The sequence below is a fragment of the Sinohyriopsis cumingii genome, chromosome 15, assembly GCF_028554795.1.
Source record: "Sinohyriopsis cumingii isolate HCF-2022 chromosome 15, ASM2855479v2, whole genome shotgun sequence".
Taxonomy (NCBI): domain Eukaryota; kingdom Metazoa; phylum Mollusca; class Bivalvia; order Unionida; family Unionidae; genus Sinohyriopsis; species Sinohyriopsis cumingii.
In genome coordinates this window covers 125,724,422-125,749,088 of record NC_142975.1, presented here as the reverse complement: position 1 = coordinate 125,749,088, position 24,667 = coordinate 125,724,422, and the positions used below count along the sequence as shown (strand labels likewise).

At 35.0% G+C, this 24,667-nt stretch overlaps 1 protein-coding gene across 1 annotated transcript in view; it reads left to right on the top strand.

Annotated features, from left to right (window-relative positions):
- Positions 1–23,910, top strand: part of LOC149782700 (aspartate aminotransferase, mitochondrial-like) — a 44,543-nt gene extending 20,633 nt beyond the window's left edge. The window contains exons 2-11 of the mRNA XM_089934194.1: positions 2,107–2,263; positions 4,233–4,361; positions 5,923–5,982; positions 9,620–9,693; positions 9,843–9,930; positions 10,999–11,067; positions 12,720–12,906; positions 13,554–13,719; positions 18,441–18,591; positions 22,368–23,910. Coding sequence (XP_089790320.1) covers positions 2,107–2,263; positions 4,233–4,361; positions 5,923–5,982; positions 9,620–9,693; positions 9,843–9,930; positions 10,999–11,067; positions 12,720–12,906; positions 13,554–13,719; positions 18,441–18,591; positions 22,368–22,490 — 1,204 coding nt within the window. The 3' untranslated portion in view covers positions 22,491–23,910. The remainder of the gene's footprint in view (positions 1–2,106; positions 2,264–4,232; positions 4,362–5,922; positions 5,983–9,619; positions 9,694–9,842; positions 9,931–10,998; positions 11,068–12,719; positions 12,907–13,553; positions 13,720–18,440; positions 18,592–22,367) is intronic.
- The last annotated feature ends 757 nt before the right edge of the window (positions 23,911–24,667 follow it).

Below are 24,667 nucleotides of genomic sequence, written 5' to 3'. Positions count from 1 at the left end.
TTGTACATTTTTCCAGAGCTTTCTTCTTGACCAATGTATTTTTGGGGATCGTCAGTATATTGGTGTTGAAAAAGTACAGTAAATGTGGCATGTACACAGGTTTATTATGTATAATCTGACAGTCATACAAGTAATGTTCAGAATTTAATCCTTCATGTCATGAATGTGCAAGTTATGCTTGCCACGTGTACAGTGTCAGGCATTGTTATGTCTGAGATCTACAGTTTAATTAGATTTTATTGAAAGCTTAATACATCTGTGTAGTTTAACATAAACAGGTGTGTACAGTAGGTCTTTGCAGAGATAAATGTAAGTACAAGTTGTTGGTCACATTTCTTGATGTAGATGAATGTACACTAGGTATTGGTCACATTTTTTGATGCAGAGTTGAATGTATGTATTAGGTGTTGGTCAATGGCCCTTGGCAGAAATGAATATGCACTAGGTGTTGGTGTCAGATTTTGAGTTAGAACAATGAGAGCTTTTTTATCTTGGATTAACATATGCATTAATTGTATACTTGTTAATTTACAGGTACTAACATAAAATATTGCAGTAGTAAAATGTATTTAGTTCCTTATTTGAAAAATAAAGATGAGCAGGTTTGTTTATGCAAGGGGTGCATTGATATACCTAAATTCTAATTGCACAATATCAAACACATATTGCAATACAGTAACACTTTATGAAAACAGTAAAATAAATACTATGACATTTACTACTTGAAAGCTACAACATCTCTTACCTTGTAAGACTTAAAACAGTAGTCATATGAACATATAAAATTAACATATAGATGAAGCCAGTCAGCAAACACATGAAAGGAGTCAAATTATCAGCAAATCTCACTACCATTTCTAGTCTCAGTTATAAAATTCCAACACTCCTCTTTTTGTGTTTTTGGTTGTTGGGAATAATTTCAAAATCCTTTTTTAAAAAGAAAGAAATTTCTCCAAATTTAAATTCATTTCTACATGCCCATCAGCAAATTGATATTTGGAAGCAAGAAAAGGAAGTTAACATGGCATAAGCAGTTGTATCTGACAGACCATATATTTCACACAGAAAACATCAAATGCAGCCACTGTTTGTTTAAATGTTTTGCTTTCTTTTTATTCCTTGAAGCTTAAATATTAATCATTACAGCAGATGTTGCATGTTTTGTTGGATGTGCATTCCAGGCATTGGATACAAGAATAAATTATTTTAGAGGAATTGATATATTTACGAACACAGACTCTTGAGTACTGTTCATTTAGTGTCAGATAATGGTACTGTACTGTACTGTGCATCTCATTTTACATTCGACCGCTCCGGTGACCTAGTTGTTAGAGTGTCTGCCTCAGATGCAGGAGGTCACGGGTTTCGAACCCTGGCCAAGTCATACCAAAGACTTTAAGAAATAGTACTAACAGCTGCCTCACTTGGCACTCAGCATTAACAGCTTAGTGTTAGGACTGGTCGGCCTGGTGTCAGGATAATGTGACTGGGTAGGACATCATGCTACATGTCTAGGGATATTTGTTGGACAAGACCTTGAAAAATTGTGGTACAGAAAACCATATTTTGGTACATATTGCCAGAACAGCAAATTGCAATATACCAGTATATCCTTGTACCAGTAGTGTATACTATACAGTTAACATTTTTGGTAGATATTTCAAACATTATATGTTTATCATTATTTGTTGTTTTATCTTTAAAAATTACCTTCTCAATGTTATTGTACTATTACTAGATGAAGAAAAAGAGATTTTGTGTGTGTGTGTGTGTGCGCGTGTGTGTGTGTGTGTGTGCAGTTTTGTTGGCACATCAGTACCTTTCTGGTTATGAAGTATTGAATAAAAGTTGTTGTAGAGGAAAAGAGATCAAATATTAATGCAATTTTACACAGTTCATTCACAAAAATTAAGTGCTGAATATAAAATCAAATCAATGCGCAATACTAACAATCACGATTTTATATGTTATTTAAATCAGTGAACAAATGGTAAATTCTGTTTGAAAGTGATTTTTTTAAAGGTCACTTGTCCATGACAGGTGGATCAGATGTTAGCTTAGTCCTGATATTTTGCATTTCAATTAAATATCTCGTCTTGTTTTCAGCTCAGTATGGAGCAATGTGGAGATGGGTCCACCAGATCCCATCCTGGGGGTAACCGAGGCATTTAAGAAGGATACCAACCCCAAGAAGATGAACTTGGGTGTAGGAGCATACCGTGATGACAAGGGGAAACCATATGTCCTTGAATGTATCAAAAAGGTAAGTAATCACATTATTTTATTGACACTTAGATAGTGCCACACACTTTTGGAAAGGTCTTTTATCACTATGCTCTGCAGAAAGAAATAAAAATATGGATTTTGTCAACCTGCCTGTTTATACATATTCTTTTCGTCTCTGTCTATTCCATTGCAGTGTAATATATTTTCTCATGTGCCATTTAAGATACACACTTCAAACTTTTGTGTATCATCAGAATTGGTCTGTTCATGTGTTGATACATACTTCAAGTGTTTGTGTATCATTGGAATTGGTCTCTGTGTGTTGATACATACTTCAAGCTTTTGTGTATCATTGGAATTGGTCTGTACATGTGTTGATACATCGTTCTTTTTGTGTATCATTGGAATTGGTCTGTACATGTGTTGATACATACTTCAGGCTTTTGTGTATCATCAGGATTGGTCTCTTCATATGTTGATACATACTTCAAGTGTTTGCGTATCATTGGGATTGGTCTGTATCTGTGTTGATACATATTTCAAGCTTTTGTGTATCATTGGAATTGGTCCGTATGTGTGTTGATACAGTAACATACTTCAAGCTTTTGTGTGTCATTGGAATTGGTCTGTTCATATGTTGATACATATTTCAAGCTTTTGTGTATCATTGGAATTGGTTTGTACATGTGTTGATAGATACTTCTAGCCTTTGTGTATCATTGGAATCTGTACATGTGTTTATATGACTTCTAAATACTGAGATAGGAGGTGATGACAGTTTTTAAAAAAATCAGAAACAATTTGTTCATAAAAATTTGCATAAATATAGCCCAGTTTAGTCATAGAATTTGTTATTAAAGAAAACCAAATAAAAATTGATATGATTGGTGGAATCCTAATTGTAGTTGTCTGGCTTGTTAAAGCAGTAGAACATATTTTTAGTGGTTGATTGCGAGAGTAGAAGGTCAGTCCCAAATATTACTAACAGAACCAAATGAGCAATCCCGGTAAGTGTGGTCAGTACCAAAAGTTATAAAAAACTAATAGCTAACAAAAGTACATTCCAACAGTTCATAAAACACAGGTACTTTTGGGGGAGCAGGAAGAGCAACAGTTATGTTTAGTGGATATTATGTGTTGATTTGAGTATGTCGCATGGTGGGAAAGATGGCTGCCATTTTTTAATGATTGCATCAATTTGAGAGATATCAACATTGAGCTGCGTTGGTTTTGAACTGCAGCTGAGAAACTGTACTGAGGGATAATTAAGGCTGAAGTAATATTTTGTTATACCTTAGTGAAAGCTGGTCCAACTTAGAGTAAAAAATCAACTGCCTTGTTGAGAAGGTGGTGTGTCTGTGATATAAACATGAATATTAGGTATGGTGTACGCGTGCTAGTGTACCAGGTTCACATGCATTGTACACATGATCACTGGACCAGGTTCACACATACACACATACAATGCTAGCATACACATGACCATTGGACCAGTTTTACATACAGTGCTAGTGTACACATGATTTATTTGACTAAGTGATTAACTCACTGTTTGGTCTTATGGCTGCTTTGACCAATCAGAAGTCACAAGTGGTTTATTTGACTAGGTGATTGACTCAACAGTTGCTCCTTTAATGAATCAGAAGTCACTATTAATTAATTTGACTGGATGATTGCCACTATTTTTGTTCTAATAGCTACTTTAACTTGAATGATATATATACAATCATTCTACTACAGTGTCATTGTTTTTTTTAAGTGTGTCACATTACATTTCCATCCTCTAAGTTTTATTTCTAGTAAAACAGATTGCTGGTACAAAGATTAAAAGGTTTGACATCAGCTGAGGGACACAAATTTGAATGCTAAGATCATGGACAGATTTCTGCTAATTTTAGAAAAAAATGCATTGTTGTTAATAATAATATTATTATTATTATTTTTTTTTTTTTTTCTTCATGTCACTCCGTCGATAGTTACCATTATGTTCAGTCTTTTTGTGACAGGCAGAGGCTCAGCTGCTGAAGGAGAACCTTGACAAAGAGTACGCCCCAATCAGTGGAGCTCCTGAATTCTGCAAGGCCTCTGCACAGCTTGCTTTCGGAGACAAATTGGACATTGTCAAGAACGGACTGGTATGCATCCTGCAGGTGTTAATTAGATTAAACCCCCAAGCACTGAGAAATATCCTGTCACTCTTAAGTTTTCCATTCATTGCATTAGGTGTTAATCTTAAAAAAGTTTTAGCTTTTTTTTATATTTATTTCATTAGTGTTTATAAGCTCACTTCTGTGAAATAGAGAGTTCTTGTATTTTCCCTAAGTAACAGTACTCATGTCTACACATATCAACATATAAAATCCAGATATATATATATATATATATATCCAGGCAGAATCCCAAATATTTTTCATTCATGGATGCCATTTAACAGTTTGGAGTGGGTTTCATAGCACCAGCCCACTCAGGTAAGGGTTGAGAGGGCTAACTTTATACTTACACGTGGATTACTTCTATCTTCATGGTTAAACCACATTCTACAGATTTTTAAAAAAATAGATTATTTTATCTTGTTCTTCATGTTTATATTTATTTGGAAGGGGTTACCTTACTAAATTTTTTACAATTCATTTTTGCATTTTTCAAACTTTTTCTTTGATTGGCATCATATATATGTTGTGTTCAGGTGCCATAAAATGTTTATGGATACATTCTTGGTTGTAGTTTTTATCTCAGGGTTTTTTGCACATAGTATAAATCACTCTAAAAGATTCCAGGTATTTAAATTATTATTATGAAATATCTTTAAGTCATTGTCTGATTTTCATTATTATTATTGAGCCAATCACCATTTAGGACTGGCCATTACATTCTAGAGTACAGATGTTCTCCCAGGGTCATGTGATGTAGACATGACCTGTATTCAACTATTTCATGGCCTAATTTGACCGAATTAGTTGTTGATATGAACTTGGCAATAACCTTGATTATGAATGTAGAAAATACATCAATGTACTCTTCTTATAGTACAGACCGCCACAGATTTAAAGAATTACAAAGATGTCATTAAACCAAATGACTTAAATAAAAAAAACTATATTATAAAATAATACATGATATAGATATCCTTAACAGTATATGAATAAATATAAAAAAAAGATGAGTGGACTGTATGCTTTTCATGTGATGAGCTTCATAATCAAGGTAATTATTGATCTATGAAATATGTGTGATGATGATGCTTGAAGTTCAGATAACATGCTGAAATTTTGATCCTGAGGATGATATAGCTTGAAGTTCAGATGGCAAGTTGAAAATTTAAAACTGAGGAAAATGTAGCTTAACGATGAGATAGGTTAAAAATTTAAAACTGAGGAAAATGTAGCTTGAAATTCAGAAAGCAAGTATTGCCCTAATTATTGGGTAATAATTATTTTGATACATGAAGTTATTTTACATAGCTGTGTTCACACATTCAGATTGCATGTTTGATTTGAGTACAGTGTTTCATACTTGTTAACCTCCTTTTTCTGGGAACTTGGTGTGATATGTGAACTTAATAATTAATCATTTAATTATAACAGTAACACACAGTTTTGTGTGCGCAGATATTTTATAAAAAACTCGATTGTTCCTGAGTTAAATATTCTACAGCATATTAAGGTTCATATTACAACGTTTGTGTTTTTTCTTCAGAATTCAACAGTGCAAGGAATCTCTGGTACAGGATCACTGAGAATTGGAGCAGCCTTCTTTGTAAGCATAAAATTTATCAGTATTGTGTTCACCCAACATCACACACCCTGATCCAAGTCTGCACTGTCCATTCTGTGAGTTTGGCATACTGTCATCTGGGTATGCAATGTCTTATGAGTATAGCATACTTTGATCTAGGTCTGCACTGTCTATTCTATGAGCATACCATTCCCTGGTTGGGGTCTACTGCCCATTCTATGAGCATGGCATACTCTGATCTGGGTCTCCACTGGCCATTCTGTGGGCATGGCATACTCTGATCTGGGTCTCCATTGGCCATTCTATGGGCATTGCATACTCTGATCTGCATCATTCTGCAGTGACCATTTGTTGAGCATGACATGCTATGATCTGGGTCTTCACTGTCTTATCTATGCCCAGATCTTAATCTGCACTGTCCGTTCTATGAGCATGACATACCTTGATCTGGATCTGCACTGTCCATTCTTTGAGCATGACATACCCTGATCTTTGTCTGCACTGTCCATTCTATGAGCATGACATACCCTGATCTGGGTTTGCACTGTCCATTCTATGAGCATATACATACATTGATTTGGATCTGCACTGTCCATTCTATGAGCATGACATACCTTGATCTGCAGGATCCATTCTGTGAACATAACATACCCTTGTTTGGAAACTGTCCATCCTATGATAATGGCATACCCTAATTTGGGTCTATACTATTATGTATGCATGGCTTACCCTGATCCAAGTCTGCAGTATCCATTCCTTGAGCATGGCACACTGTCATCTAAGTCGGCACTATTTCATTTGGGTCAGTACTATTCTATAAGCATGTGGCATACCCTGGTCAAAGTCTGTCCATTCTATGATAATGGCATACCCTGGTTTGGGTCAGTACTATTCTATAAGCATGTGGCATACCCTGATTTGGGTCAGTACTATTCTGTAAGCATGTGGCATACCCAGATTTGGGTCAGTACTATTCTGTAAGCATGTGATATACCCTGATTTGGGTCAGTACTATTCTGTAAGCATGTGGTATACCCTGATTTGGGTCAGTACTATTCTGTAAGCATGTGGCATACCCTGATCAAAGTCTGTCCATTCTATTATTATGACATATCCTGATCTGAGTCTCTAAAAACCTTGACCTAATGACACATACTGGTGCTGTATAAATGTTAAAATGTATCATTAATTACATAGACTGGCCCAGAAATGGTAGTCAGCTCGATATGTGCTAACCAAGCACAGTGCATTTATTCAAAGTTCCGTATGTGTACACCACTTAGATTTATTATAATTCTACAAAGTGTACCAATAATGTGTTATTAAAAACTCTGATCTTCTGTTGACATTTCTTTTGCAATCCAAGTCCCTAGTTGGTATGAACAATGACTACTGATACATGTTATCAAACAGTATGGCATAAGGTTTGTATTTGACTGTAGACAGTGTTGCAGTTTCATATGGAGAAATGGCTAATTTAAGTATTATTTGCTGTTCAGTCTAAACAAAGAAGTGCGGCAGATGGTTAATATGTTTGTAGATGTAAGAGAATAAAAGAATTCTAATGTATCAAAAATTGTAAAAATATTATGCTTAAAGGAAGATAACTCAGATTTGTTCAAATGCAAAAATACAGTTTTTGAATTGTTCCAACTCATACATACTAATTATTTTCAATACTTTAGTCCTCTTTTTGGGAAACATTCCACATTTTTGTACTACAATATGCAATATTACATCATTACTGAATCAAGCCTTAGTTGGTAGCTCTCTAATTGGTTATATGCAATTAGACATGGGGCTGCTAAATAAAGATGATTGACTTGTTGGAATGGTCTGTTTCATGCCACAGGAGTTTGTCACACAAAAACAATTGATAATGGTGTACAGAAATTATATTATTTATTTTTATATATATATATATATATATATATATATATACACACACACACACACACACACACACACACACAGAGTCTGTAGGGGACCTTGAAAAGCCTTGAAAAATGAATTGTTCCCTAAACGCTTTGAAAATTCAAAATATTGTCTGGGTACCTTGAACAGCCTTCATTTTCATGAAACTAAAAGGAATTAATAAATAGTTTTTGTTTTACAGAATTAAGTAAAAAGAAAAGGGGAGAAAACAACAACAAAACAATCTCTTGCTAAGTTTTTGCCAGAATAGAAATTTTCCACAACTGGCCACTGCGCAGTCGAACATTTTGAACATCCGATTGTATGAAGCCCGGATGTAGCAGTGGTTTAAATTTAAATTATTTGCTTGGACATGGCTGTCTGCCGATTCCAACTTCGGTGGCTAGATGAAGAAAAATATAAAGTTTGAATTATGAGATCTTTCTCAGAGAGCTTTGCAATACGCAAATTATGCCAGGAGGATATTGATTTGCGTGCAATGATAGAGAGTGCTCCACGTTCACATGCAGCTATAAAAAAACAAGCTCTTGTAATGGTGCTTAATAAAGGCAAAACAAGAAGCCTTCAGCATGAAATCATTTTTGATGAAAGAGTTGTCTGTGAATACAGAGATTCAAGTTTTAAAATAGAAACTTGATTTGGGATTGAGTGGAAATAGGACAGACGATTATTGCAATGAACACGATAATCTAAAAATGTAGAATACAGCTAAGCTTAGAGAAATATTATTATATCTAATATGAAATAGTTTAAAATATCCATATGCTGTTCTTAAATAAGCGATAATATAAAAAAAACGTATCTTTGCTTTTTTCTGTTTATGAGGGTGAGTGAAGCAGAAAGGAAGGTACTGAAAAAGACATTGAGACAACAACAGCTGCTGATGATGACTATGCACTAATATCCATAGGAAAATTTCCTTTATCACAACATCAAAATAATTTAAGGCAAAATGAAAAGGACAAAATCACTAAACTTGGAATTCTTGAAAAACAGCTAGATGACAAGCTGCAAGAACTGAAAAATTCACAATAAAATATTTTGGACTTTGTAAATAGTGTATTGTGAATAGAGTAAAATGAATTTTGTTCAGTGGCTACATTATTCTAATGCCCAGATGTATTATGTGTAACATTAATGGGAAAGATATCAATGATCATACTATTGACTTTTTTTATTTTTGTTTTTTAAAAATAAGTTTGCAATAAATGTTCTTCGTATGGAGTAATAGTAAGTATATACTTGTGTTTAAATACAGTTTCATTTAGGTATCCTATAAAATTAATGTAATAATGCACCTTGAAAAACATGATTTTGAACCTTGAAAAACCTTGAAAATTTTGAAAGAAATATGCTACTAACCCTGTGTGTGTGTGTGTATATATATATATAGAGAGAGAGAGAGATACTGACCTGCAAGTATTAATTCATTTATATCTTAGATGTAATTAAGGCTGTACCATTTTAACATACATGGAACCCAGGGAATGTAATATTTTTAATTATATGTCAGGGTAGACTTAAAATGAAAATGATACAAAAGTCTAAATCGCTTCTATTGATGACTACTACAAATTAAGATTGCCTTCCCCTAGGACCCATGTATATTTTTCTGGAACAGCCCTTATTCATAGAAGAATGGATCTACCAATATTGTGAATATTTGCTGCCAAAGATAATAAGTTTCATTAGATAAGTATGGTATCATTTTGCCCTTTTTCAGAAAACCTGGTATGAGAAGAGCAAAGATTTTTACATTCCTACACCTAGCTGGGGAAATCACACTCCAATTTTCAAGTAAGTTAAGAAGTCAAAGTTGAATTCCCTCCTCTGTCCAGTCTTGCATTCTCTGCTACAACACACTGTGTACTAATTTTGAAAGATTAATTTGTTTAGGTACATCACATTCTCAATCTTCTCACTAATTGATTATTGTTATTTTCCAGACATGCTGGACTGAATGTCAAGTCCTACAAGTACTATGACGCCAACACATGTGGATTTGATTTCAAAGGGGCCCTCGATGATATCTCTGTAAGTGTTATCGTTTCACCTATTTAAGAATGATGAGACATGCATTAAATATTTGCTGCCTGCTGCAGCAGCTTCAATGTTTAACTTTTGTTTATAAGTTGTTTTTTTCACATGAGATGCAGAGGGGATGCCTCAATGTATATACACAGATGACACAAGAGGTTTTGTGGAATACTTGTTTGATATGAAGTTTCATATGGCTGTGTATTCCTTTATTTCAAGGCAATTACCGTCCAAAAGTATATTGTCATAGAAGCATTTACACAGTTGTCTGCCTTTTAATTAACCAAGTTGACACCTGCATGTTTGTAGTAGCGGCTTAGACGGATGCAGCACACTATGTGAATATATCAAAACATCCTATATCAGAAAAATTGTGTGTGTGTGTGATTTGGATTTTTAATGTAGCTTTAACAATTTTTCATTCATATTGCTGTCTGCAGTGTGGCAGTTTACAGTGATGTCTAGCACTGGGGCATCATGCCACAGACATGAAGCATCATGTCCCACCCAGTCACATTATCCTGACACCAGGCCGACCAGTCCTAACACTTAACTTCTTAATGCTTAGCACCTGTGAGGCAGCTGTTAGTACCATTTTTATAAGTCTCTGGTAGGACTCTGTCACGGTTCGAACCCACGACCGCCCGCATCGGAGGAAGATGCTTTAACCACTAGGCCACCATAGCAAAGAGAAAAATTGAGAAATGGGTGAGAAGGCCAGAGATGCTAAAAATTTAAATGTGTAATCAATAAAGTGACCTCCATTGATTGAGTACATAATTCAAACTTGGTGCTGATTTTCCCTTACATTGTAAAAGCATGATGAACGTGAGAGAAGGTTTGAATGGGATTGTTTGCAATAGTTCTTTCTGTAAATGCAAATAAGAAATTTTAAAATATTTATAAAAGATACTGGAATAAAAATAAAACACCAAGTATGCACTTTCCCTTATATTCTGAGTTGTAACAATTCATTACAGTATCACCAGCAGTGGCCAGAAATGTTGTCTTTGTTATTGTATTACAGAATGGAATTTTTCATCGATATAAATCTTTGGTTTACAGAAACTCCCTGAAGGCTCTGTGATAGTGTTACATGCTTGTGCTCACAATCCAACTGGAGTGGACCCTAAGGTAAGATTTTGTCATAAATAAATATCACTTTTCATAACTGATGGTTCAAAGGAATATGTAATTATTATGGTCTAACTCTCTTAGGGACCTGCATGGCTGTTGGAAATTTTTGTCAGTTGCAATTAATCTGTCGTATTAATCACGCGTTTAATTCAGCTGAGTTAACATCCTTGTCTTTGAATTATCAGTAAGTAAAATGAGTCAGAAATAAAATTGCACACTTTAAATCGAATGTTAATCATCAGTATGTTTTCATTTTCTACCTTTGAGCTCATCACTGTAGAAAACAAGGTATAAGGAAATATGCATGTATATTAGTGTAGAATGGATACTTGAATTCGATGCCAAATGTTTTGCTCCAGAGACCAATACTACCATTTGACAATTCAGCTTCCATAATTTTTCTGTTTAAAAGTTAATATTTGCATTTTTATGAATTGAGTTGTGACGTGTTGACTGTTTATTCTGTAAGGAAGAATTATAAAAGTAAAACTCATCATTGATGCTTGATGTGGTCTTGAGGACGCTCTGCTGAAAAGAAGTTCTTTGTTTTGTATTGATAGCCATCATATTATTCCACATCAACATCAGCAATTGCTGCCAAGGCATCAGTTATGAGAGAGAGAGTTAAAAGCACATGACACAAAATTAAACTGTTTATTGGAATAACTTATGCTGGAAACGATGACAGCATTTTTCAGCTGGGTTTAGTTTTACTTCAAAAGTGACATCAGAATCACAAAATGTCTAATTATGTAGGGGACATAACTCGAGTCATAATTGTGCGGGTTGACATTCCAATGCACATCCAAATGAACAAACTAGAAAAAAAGTGCTGATTGTGTTTTTTTTAAAAAAAAAATTCATAAAATATTCATCCTTCCTTTTGGAATCCAAACGTTAATTTAGACAGTAAGTTTTTCCTTCGGAAAACTTGTCTATTTCAACATTAGATTTTTCCGTATGAAAAGTCTTGTTTTAACATAGGCTTTATCCTTTAGAAAAGTTGTGTATTTGGACATATTTTTCCTTTTTTTGTCTATTTGGACATTATATTTTTCCTTTGGTAAAAGTATCTTTTTTGGACAAAAATCTTTTTAAATACGGGAATTGTTACACTTTGCCCCGAATTATTCAGTCTGGCATGTTTCAATATTTGACAATATTAATCTGCAGAAAAAAAGAGCTTTTCGAATTTACCTTGAAATTTTGCCAGTTTGGCACAAATCAGGTTTTTAAAGTGAAGTTTATCAGATTGCAAAGGTTATTTACTTTCTGGTCTTTTCGTTGTATTGCCTGCATCATTCATAGATGTTGAGTCGTTTATTTTTTTATGCTAGTGGCTTGGGTGTTGGCATATGATTCTGTTACTTGGCTTGTTGTAAGTTGTGTATGAAGGACAATTGTTATAAAGTGTGTTTTATATATATATATATATATATATATATATATATATATATATATATATATATATATATATATATATATATATTACAAAACAGCACAGTGGAATATATCATAAAGTTTTGTGCATATATAAGGATGACAAAACGATGGGATTTATTGGAATGTTTTGTGTGTATTTGAATGACAAAACATCAAAAATGCTTTTTTTTTTTTTTTTTTACAAAGTTGTGCATGTTTTTCTTAAGCCAGAACAGTGGAAGGAACTCAGTGCCTTAATGAAGAAGCGAAATCTCTACCCATTCTTCGACATGGCATACCAGGGATTTGCTAGTGGCGACATTGACAAGGATGCTTTTCCTGTACGACAGTTCCTGGCAGATGGACACACCCTCTCATTGTGTCAGTCTTATGCCAAGAATATGGGACTCTATGGTAATCAATATGTTATCTGCAGTGATTTCACTTTTTTATCATCTACCCCTTCACCTCAACTGATGAAGGCAGGGGCATCTTGATTTGGTCACATCTGTCCATATGTCTTTATGTCAATCTGTGCTGAGAAGCTTATTAGCAAACTTGTACAAAAATGGTGCAACAGAGACAGAACAAATTTTGTTGTTTATTTGTAGCCATATGTGGATGATCTTATCACATTTTCCGGCCTTTGCAGGAATTTTTGGATAAAAATGCTTATCCAGTACAATAAAAGTAAACACCACATGAAATTTTGGTTGAGAAACTGGTGGGCATATATTTGTACATTACCTGAGCAGATTTTCAGTGTTTTCCACATGTCTTATAAGCTTGATGCACATTGTCCGAATAGTATAGCAGTGGTGGGCTTGCTTTATAACACTTGAATCTCAAGTTCAATCTCAATTTGCATGCTTAACCATTTTATAGCTACCCATTTGTGGTTAGTGATATTACCCAGGTTCTCCACCACAAAGACCACATTATGACAGTATCTGCCCAAAATTGATAAACTTGAGAGAAAAAGGGGTGGGATGGTGGAGAAAACTTGTATGTTACAAAGGTTATAAGATTAACTGTGTTTTTGTTTTTAATTTTGTTCCAAGGTGAGAGAGCAGGTGCCTTCTCCATTGTCTGTTCCTCTTCTGACGAAGCCCAGAGAGTGATGTCACAGCTGAAAATTCTCATCCGTCCCATGTACTCCAATCCACCTGTACATGGATCTCGTCTCGTCACCAAGGTGCTGACTGACCCAGCTCTCCGTTCAGAATGGTATATGTGGGCAATAACATTGTACATAATTTCCATGTTTATCACATAAACGCCATCATCTTTATCAGGAAAACAGTATTGAAAGGCATTGTTTTATCACTGACACTGTTTTCCAAGCATTTTCTACCCAACTGGCTTCCAGATTAACTTGTTTCACTGTAGAGCTGCTAAAAGTTTATAATTGGATTATGAAATCATAAAAAAACTTAAAGCCATATCTGATCTACTGACTTGTCAGAGGCAGGGGATGCATGTGTTTGTTTTAGTAATATTGATGGTGGCCGATGCCAGCCTTCAGACTGGAATATATTTTTTCCTTAATGTTCAGTAATCATGTTGCAAATCCCAGAATTGACCTCTTGGCAGGCTTGATGACTGAAACATTGATGAATCAGCGTACCTGTGGTGACTAACATTTTCTGCTATCTAATACATGAAACTGTGTTATAATCATGATACGAGATTTAGGTTTGATTCAGGAACCCATAATTCAGATTTGTTCGAAGAGATATGATGGCGAGACAGTTCATTCAGATGCAAAACTAGTTCAAAACTGGACACTTTTTCATTATTTTAGCAGTAATATGTCCAATAACAGTGCAGAATCGCTGAGGGTCCATCCAACACCAAGAAAAAAGAAAGCTCTTTCAATTTAGGCTGGAAAAAAAATTGACCATTGCTGGAAATAAATAAAATTTGACTAATTTTCCCCCAATACAGTAAGACCTGATATGCGAGACTGCCCCTTCTGCCAACAAAAAAACAGTCAAGACGGGTGGTCTCTCATAACAGGTTTTGTCCTAAAAGACCAGTTTCAGAACTATTTATAATGAAAATAAGTACAATCACTGTACATATAATCTATTCTTTATTAATAGTTCTTGTGAAAATATTGTATTGTATGCATTCATCTAACAACAAATTATGTAGCAATAAGTATATATTTCAATTATTATAGATGAATCTCGTTTACATTTGAAGATCACACGTACATGCATTAGCATATGAAATGGTTTTCCTTTATAACATCCTAAATTTGTTTTACGAACATTTAAACTGCTTTTTTTGCAAGGGGTCTGCTCTTTTTCACTTCTTTTAGTTACAATAATTATTTTCTCCAGAGTTAAAATTGATCTCTTTTTAGTCTTAGGTTCTTCCATTGTTATGAATGTACTAGGTATTAACATTATTAGTGCTCATTTGCAATATCGACTATAAAGACAGTTTTGACTTGGGCTTTTGGCAAATATGAAAAATCTATACATGTGCTAACAGCTAATGAAAAAAGAAGAAACAGTTATCTCATCCAGAAACAGAATCATTTATTCAGAGACAAAAGGCAATAGCTTAATTCACAGAAGATGTATAGGGATTAACTCTATAAACAAAGTGTATAGCCTGGTTGCACCAACTTGAATAGACAAGAGATTGGTGTGTGGTATGTAATCCCTGTAACATCAGGGGTTAAAAGCAACACATCACAAGCCTTTATTTAACACTATCAATTGAAATGGTTCTCACTAGCTGGTTTAATAGTCAAAGCAATTAACTCTAAAAACAAACAGTCTACATGACCATTACCTCAACATCGCTGCTATAATGGCAATTCACATGTACATTAGCCTTGTTAACAGTCTGTAATATCTGTCTATATATTTGATTAGTAGCCAGACTCCTTTTTTATAGTTCATTTTATGTTTGTTTTTTATCAGAACAATCTTTACTTTTCAAACAGGTGTTGTCACAAATGATTACATAAAGGTCAGTGTTGTCTGTCTCTGTTCTCGTGATATGGTCATTCACAAGGCATGATGACCGCTCTGGTGGCCTAGTGGTTAGAGCGTCTGCCTCAGATGCGGGAGGTCGTGGGTTCGATTAGAGTCGTACCAAAGACTTACAAAAATGGTACTAACAGCTGCCTCGCTTGGCATTCAGCATTAAGAGGATAGTGTTAGGACTGGTCGGCCTGGTGTCAGGATAATGTGACTGGGTGGGACATCATGCTACATGTCTGTGGCATGATGCCCCAGTGCTAGACATCACTATAAACTGTCACACTGCAGACATTGTAGCGATATGACTGAACAATTGTTAAAGCTACGTTAAAAATCAAAATCACACACACACAAGACAAGATAGATTGGTCCCCAGCCTTACTTTTATATATAGGCGGTATCTACATCGGGTCCCTCTAGATAAGGCTGGGAACCAGGCTAAGTGCTGGAACAGTCTACATGTACATCAGCCTGGTTTACAATCAAAAATGTAAAACTAGCAATATAGGCATACCAAAACAATTTCAGATATTGGTAGCCAGCCTGTTTGTTTTTTGGGGTTTTTGTTTTGTTTTCTGTGTGTGTGTGTGTGTTTTGTTGTAGAATGGTATAAGCAGTCCTTGTTACAAGGATTAAATAAAAAGTCAGCGGAGTTTATCCCCATTTTTGCAATGTGGTCATTCATAGCAGTGATGAAATGCATATTTTGCCAAGACATCATGGTCACTGGTCATGTTAAGCAGGTGGTCGCTCATGACAGCGTTTATATAATGAAATCGATCCATTTATTGTGATTGTGGTTGTAAATGAGAGGTGATCGCTCATAACAGGTTTTACTGTAGTATTGAACTTAGTCGTGTTCATTTTCATTCTAGATTAAAATATAATTTAGAAAAAATAAATTCACTGATTATTTTCCCTGTCAGGCTGTAGAAGATACTAAAACATTCTAGCTTCAATAGCTTTCATCTGTAGATGTCAGGAAAGTGAGAGAAGAAAAACTAATATTCATAACCATTTCTATTTTTTAAAAAGTGAATTCAACATTTCTTCTAATTTATCACATTGAATGCAATCTTGCTTGATTTAAGTGTCCAACTCCTCATGTAAAATAGTAGTCACTTTCTTTACAAAATCATAAATATTCTATTCTAAGTTGAGGAAAAAGGCATGACAAACATAAATACACAAACACATGCGTGCATGTTTACAGAAACAGGATGAAAGAAATAATTGTATTGCCAAATTAGTTTGAAAATGACCACAAAAGAGCCACATCTTATTCAATGAACAATTCAGGAGATTTATTTTTTATAGTGAAGTTTTACAAAATATTAGGAGTCCACCATAATACCATTAGCAGCGAATATCATCATTATGCCTTGTTTGAATAGTACATATGGCCATTGGTCTTGGCCAGGCTGGAAGCCGTCAAAGCTCAGTCATTAGGGCATTGAACATATGAACCAAGATTTGATACCCATTTAGGCCAGCTCTGGTCAGCTGCCTCAGTGTGTCCTGGGCATCAGCAGTTAGCTCCCATTCCATGGCATGATACAGCCAGTAATGTGTTAAAATTGCCATTAAAACCAACAAAATTATACTTAATCAGGCAGTCGACAGTGTTGTCCAAGCCAGTTTTTATTTGTTTTACAGACATTCTCAGTGTAATGAGCATTTAGACCTTTAGATTCCAAAGACTGTACATGTGGTTTATATTCACTAAATGTACAAATTTATATGTGTTGTAGAAGTTGTTTCTGTGGTAGGAGTTGTACAAAAATTTCCACTGCAAGAGGTAATTGTCTTTGAAATAAATATTTTCCAGCAAAAGCTGTGAAAGTGTTGACACACATTTAGGCCCTGCATTTGGTTGGTAGATACAAAAAACCCCACACTAAAGTATATTGCAAAGTCTTTTCTGTTGCTATATCCAGTCTGAGTGAGGGGACAGCTGTGGTTTTTTCCTGTTTGCCAGAGGGTTAATTACTTGTATGTAACATCTCAAACCTCCTGTATCACCGGTCATCAATCATGCAAGGGAGGCACTAGTAGTAACACAATAGTATGTAGCATATCTAACCCCCTGTATCACCAGTTGCAAGTTAAATCAAACTAGGGTGGCACAAATAGTAAGACAATAGTATGTAACATCTGTTACTCCTATATGCCCTGTGACAAGTTAGTAAGGATCAGTCAGGATCATACTAGGGTGGCAGACCCCGATTGGTCTAAAGTGCTCACCATTACGGATCACTGCCATTTCACCTCTGTCTGCATAGGTTCGTGTCTCGGATTCGACTAATGTGGTTATGTGAGAAAGCTTGCCAGTAGCTTCTGATGAGTCGGTGATTCTTTCGAGGGTTCTTCCTCCACCAGTTATACTGGCTGCTATTGTGCTGAAAAATGGCGTTAAACCCTTCTACAACAACAACAACTAGGTTGGCATTAGATTTGCCTAGTTACCTAATTTTCTGTTCAATTATCCAGTGTAGCAGAGAAGGACTTCTTCATTCTGTATCTGACTCTTATTCAGCTGCTACAGCCCATTATTTACTAGTAGTATCTTTCTCAATAACTTTCTTCTCAAAATTTTTCTTATAAAGCTAACAGAAATCTGCTTTATTGCTAAATCATGCATTTCTGTATATTCCTTTGTTTAGACATCTAGTCCCTTACATCACGTATATAAATGCAAAATGTGTCAGTGATGTTGAAGCAAAATTTGACAGGCTGCAGAACAAGCCCCAAATTACCAATCACCAAAGGTTTTTATTGAAATTAATCACTGTTGGAAAATTTAGTCATAAGTGACTATTTTGATTGTCAGTAGCAGTAACATATGTCCTTTGCTATGGGTTTTAAATTAATAGGTAAAATGTGGCTTCTTTACCGTCGGCTACAGGAGGACAAGGGAATGTGTATCATGTATTCACTGTGTTTCAGGCTGAAAGAGGTCAAGGGGATGGCAGACAGAATCATCACAATGCGACAGAAGCTGGTGGCAGGACTAAAGCGAGAGGGCTCAAAGCGAAACTGGCAGCACATCACTGACCAGATTGGCATGTTCTGCTTCACAGGCCTTAAGTCAGACCAGGTAATGTGGAGGATTTTTAATGGGTTGCAGTGTCATCTCCAAATTGTGTAATATGCACTCCATAAAAGTACTTAGGTGTAGTGATAAGATGCATGCATAATCTAGGATAAAGTATCATACAGAACAGCACATTGGTCATGAACCAGGATAATGTACCATGCAGAACAGCACATTGGTCATGAACCAGGATAATGTATAATGCGAAACAGTATATTTGTAATAATCACTTCACAGCTTGTTAGGGATAACACCTTTTGACTGATGGATATTTTCATTGTTGATTCGTTACGGGACTGCATCATTATGAAAATAAGTTTACATTTCATTTTCTTGATTTACATTTATTTCTATATCAAAAAAGTGTGTCTTGAGTTACAAATTCTGTCAAATCAAATATATCACTAAATGACTTATTAATGCTATATTGTCTCAAGAGAGAGAGTATGTGTGGCCATGTTTTAGGAGTTATGCTCTGTGAGCAAGTAAAAAGGGGGGGGGCGATTTTAACGACGGTTTGTGAATAGAGATAAAGATTCGTGCCAGAATTTTAATGTTGCTTTAAAACTCAGCTTAATGAAAGAATGCTGTCGAGCTGCATCCTTAATGTGGTTTCACTAACTTAATGGGTTATCCATTCAGCATGAATTTGCATGCTTTATGGGGTTTCATGGTCCACTCATACACTACACTGATCTTCACTGTCTTACTTTTCCCTGACAGTCTTCATTACCAGTTTAGCATACCAGTTGTGGAAGTGTGAATTTAATTCATCTTTTTTAGTCTTTATTCAATGTGAAGTCTAGTTGTTGAAGTTGTTTTATATATCAGCCAGGCTAAAACAAAGGATTAATTCCATTATCGTTCAATTTAATTAGCAACTTGCACTTTGATGGGCTCCAAACACATCAAAATATTGACATTGCATGCAAGTTGCTTTGAGCAAGGGGCAGCTGGTCACATGTGATTCACAAGTGGAATGATGACGTTATCCAAACCAACTGAGACCAAAGTTTAATTTTATCTCTGTTTAGTCACTATGTTAACGCCATGGTCATCAGAAAGTACTGATGGTAACACTTTATGGACTGTTTTAGCCTGTGCTATTTGCTTGGGTCTTTAACACGCACATTCGTCTCAAGGTCTAGTGTGTTGTAATTAGAATGGTGCCACTCGGACATCCAGTATTGCTATCGCAACTCAAGAGTGGATGGTCTTGTTATTGTGGGATTTTGGCTAAGAGATTTCTTATGAACTATAGCTTGACCACAGTGAAAATGGTGCCAGTCTGATACCTAAGAATCGCCACCACAGCAGCCATTTTGAAAATCATGATATCACTATTCCTTCTAAATGGAAAGTCGTATTTACATGATTTCTGCAAAAGATTTCTTATGATATCTAGTTGGTCCAAAGTGGTGCTGATCTTGGATTCAATTTGCCTTGTAATTTCTGAGTTATTGTATTAGGATTTTGTTTTTACATGTCTCCTTGTGTGAGTTTAAAGTGATTTAATTCAAAGCAATGAATTAAAATGATGGCTTCAGTCCAGGATCATACACTGTGACAGAACATTAGTTTTATTTATTCTGACTCTTTATATTTGTAGGTCATGTATATGTTTATACATGTCTCACTAACTGGTAGACAAACCTTTTCTCACATGTTCATGCTTAGACATAGTTTGATTGCTGGTAGACAAAGACTTTTGCCACTGATTATCTGTTTGCACATGCCCCACTCTCTGCTAGACAAAATCTTTTTCCACATGTATATGTTTATGCATGTCTCACTCATTTGTAGACAAACCTATTTACACATCATGTATGTTATACATGTCTCACTCAGTGATAGTTGAAGCCTTTTGCCACTGACTGTATATGTTTGCACATGTCTCACTCACTGGTAGATAATAGATAAACCTCTTTTCACATTGTGTATGTTTATGCATGTCTCGCTGACTGGTAGACGAAATATTTTGCCACATACTGTATACATTTGCACATGTCTCACTTATTGGTGGGCAAATCATTTTACCATATGTTTACGTGCATCTTACTGGTAGACAAACCTTTTTCCATATTATGTACATGTGTATACATGTCTCGGATTTGTCAACCCTAATGATTTTGTCATAAGTTTTACAAAAGTGACCCTTAAAATGCAGACTTTCAGAATAAAAACAAAACTTACAGATAAATGATTGTTGCGATGAAATCTAGATAATTGGCTCATCTGTTTGATTTTGATCTGTGTTTTTATATTGGATTTAGTGGGGTTGGTCAGAGAACCATATTAACTTCACAGGAGTTCCTCAGACGCTTTAAGCTGTACATAATTTTTTCATGCAAAGCGTGTGCATGATAAAAATGTTGCTCAGAATTTGTAAGAAATGGAATTCAATAGACAATACATGTTCAAGACAAAATGGAAAATTAGGCTGTTAAACAGTGCTAAAGAATCGAAGAGAATAGTCAGATTCTTGGGAAAAAATCAGGAAAAACAATAGTTTCATTTATTGGATGTCACATGTCGATTTGAATATGTCACTTGAGAAGATATAATTGCCATCTTAACATGAAATAATAAAAAAAAATCCAAGAACTACGTCAGTTTGAGATAGCAAGAAGCCATTGAGCTTCATAGAGTTTGGAACTGAAGTGTGTGAAGCTGCACTGGAGGTAATAAGGGTCTAAATGTACTTTACCAAGTTTTTAGTTAAACATAATGTTTACTTTCATTCTGTCAGTTTCAGATATAACTTTGGAACTTTTTAAATATACGTTTTCCAAATTTACAATAGCAGTACATGATAGTTTGTTACATCTTATTGAAAACTTATGGGGGAAAAATCTGCCTTACTGAGAAGGTCCTTGTTAGGGTTGCCTTTTGGGGGCCCGAGTGGCCAAGTCGTCTAAGACACTTACCATTACAGATGACTGATTTATCACCTCTGTCCACATGGGTTCAGGTCTCAGGCTTGGCCAAAGTAGGTATGTGAGAGACCTTCCCAGTAGCAAACAAATACTTGTGACACATCATGTATATGTTTATACGTGTCTCAATCACTGGTAGGAAGAAACCTTTACCATCTCATGTACTGGCCATGTGTGACTGACATTTGTACCTGTTTTACAGCATTTAGTATAGATTGACACATTTGTACCTATGTTACAACATTTAGTATAAATTGACATGTTTGTACTTGTGTCACAGCATTTAGTATAGATTGACACATTTGTACCTGTGTTAGGGCGTTTAGTATAAATTGACATGTTAGTAATTGTGTTCACATCATTTAATACAGATTTACATATTTGTACCTGCACTACCGCATTTAGTATGGATTAACGTATTTGTACTTGTATTACAGCTTTTAGTAAAGACTGACATATTTGTACCTGTGTTACAGCCTTTAGTACAAATTGACATTATTGTACCTATGTTGCAACATTTAGTACATATTGATGTATTTTTACCTGTGTTACAGCATTTGGTAAAAACTGATATATTTGTATCAGTGTTACAGCCTTTAGTACAAATTAACATATATGTACCTGTGTTACAGCCTTTAGTTCAAATTAACCTATCTATACCTGTGTTACAGCCTTTAGTACAAATTAGCATATCTGTACCTGTGTTACTGCATTTTAGTACAAATTAACATATCTGTACCTGTGTTACTGCATTTTAGTACAAATTAACATAATCGTACCTGTGTTACAGCCTTTAGTACAGATTATCTCAAGCTCATTAAGTTTTCTGATTGTTTGCTACAGGTGGAGAGACTAATCAAGGAGTTTTCTATTTACCTGACAAAGGATGGCCGGATATCAGTAGCTGGTGTATCTTCTGCTAATGTAGATTACCTGGCTAATGCCATACATCAGGTCTCCAAGTAAAGATTACAGCACAGGAAGATACAATACTGGGGATTGTAAATTTTGATAAAGCTGATGTTTTCTTTTTTGCGTCCTTGTCTATTGAGTGACTTATTATACAGCTGGACTTGTTCTGCTGATGTTGCATTTTGCAGGAAAATTGGAGTGCCAGTCAGTGTACTTTAACATATGAATGTTGGCATAATGATTCAATATGCAGTATTTAGAAATGTGTTAGTTTAAGAAGACCAGCATCTGAACTTTATGGATCCATTTTTTGATCCAAGTTCAAACAATGTACCAATCCTATTGTGATCCATGTTCAAACAATGTACCAATCCTATTGTGATCCAAGTTCAAACAATGTACCAATCCTATTGTGATCCATGTTCAAACAATGTACCAATCCTGATAAAAGCAGAGATATCTGTAGATATCAGAAGCTTTGAAAGATGTGGACTATTATCCTCAATATTTATTTAAGCACTTCATGAATTTGAGGTAAATTAGATTATGTTTATAAAGTATTTCCCAAAACATGAATTAGGAATAGGGTCACCATACAACAAGATTGTGTAGTTAAAGAAAAGAACATTGTTTCCTATCTTCATTTCACTGTTCAGTTCCATACATTTCTCTTGCTTGATGTTAGACTTATGTACTCGTGTTTTAAGTTGGATCCAGTTGGAAACAACACATATTCTGCTGTGCCATTGCATAATGCGCTGGAAGATCAGGGTCAGTGTTATTAGTTCTACTGATAACGTCCAATCAACAGCCTAGATCCAAATCTGCCAGCACATAGTGCACTGGAAGATCAGGGTCAGTGTTATTAGTTCTACTGATACCTTCCAATCAACAGCCTAGATCCAAATCTGCCAGCACATAGTGCACTGGTAGATATGGGTCTTTGCAATTTGCATTGGATCTGACTTGCTTTCAAATATATAAAGTACGAAGGAAACTTACTCTCCTATTTTCCTGTCAAGTAGGGTGACTTTCATGCAATAGAGTACCACCTCTTTAATTCATGACAATACATCAGTGAAATTCTAGCAAGGAAAACTGCAAATTTTACACTTTTGTCCAGATCATGGAATCTCAAATTCTTTTGGAAGAGCATTTGCTTCTTTCATATTTTATTTGAAATTTTTCTGAGAAAATTTATAGTTTTTTGAATGACGAAATTGTTTATTTAGTTAGAGAAATCATGTTACTTATGTAAATTTTAGGAGAATAAAGAAAATATCTGTTATTTATTAAATTCACGAGTCTTTTAAAGAGAACATGAACTTGTTATGTACTTGGTGCTGGAAAAACCATTTTAGAAATTTGTTTATTTAAACAGATGTATGCTATTCAGTTGTATTGAGTGCTAGGTTAGGGTTATTCATAATTTATCATGATCTGAAGTTGGAAATAAAAACTGTTTGGCACCATGCATTCTGAGTTTATTTTTTACTGTACCTTTACTTTCAAACCAGTCTCTTTTTAACAAAGTGCCATAAATAAACATGAAATGAATTGTGCATCGACAATTATATTACAGAATGAAACCTGACTTCACATATAAGGGGTATTTACTTATGAGGGGCAGCATTTGACCCCTTATAGTTATGATCATTTTTAATTAAATACATGCTTATTTAATCTTACATGAGTGATCTGGTGTTCAGTACAGATCTGGTGTTTGGTCTTTAGTATAGATCTGGTGTTCAGTATGAATCTGGTGTTCAGTATAGATCTGGTGTTCAGCACAAATCTAGTGTTCAGTACAGATCTGGTGTTCAGTATAGATTTGGTGTTCAGTATGAAACTGGTGTTCAGTACAGATCTGGTGTTCAGTATGGATATGAAATCTGTATTTCCATATCATACACCGAGATTAGAACTGTTGAGGTATTTTCACTGATGCCATGCATCAGTATCCTTTGGTGCACTGAATCAAACTTGTAAATTCCATCTCGCTTTTAATTGGGTTCATGGTATATAGTTTAACATTTTGGAAATGGTGAAAAAGGATGTATATAATAAACACAAAAGCCCATTCATATTTTGTTTAGAGTTGATGCAAATGATGTGTGTTTTTTTATTTGTACAATACTAGTAATGATTTGTATGGTCCCTTGTTTGTACAGTACTGATAAGGATTTGTGTGATCCCTTACAAGTGCAGTACATATAATGATTGTGTGGTCC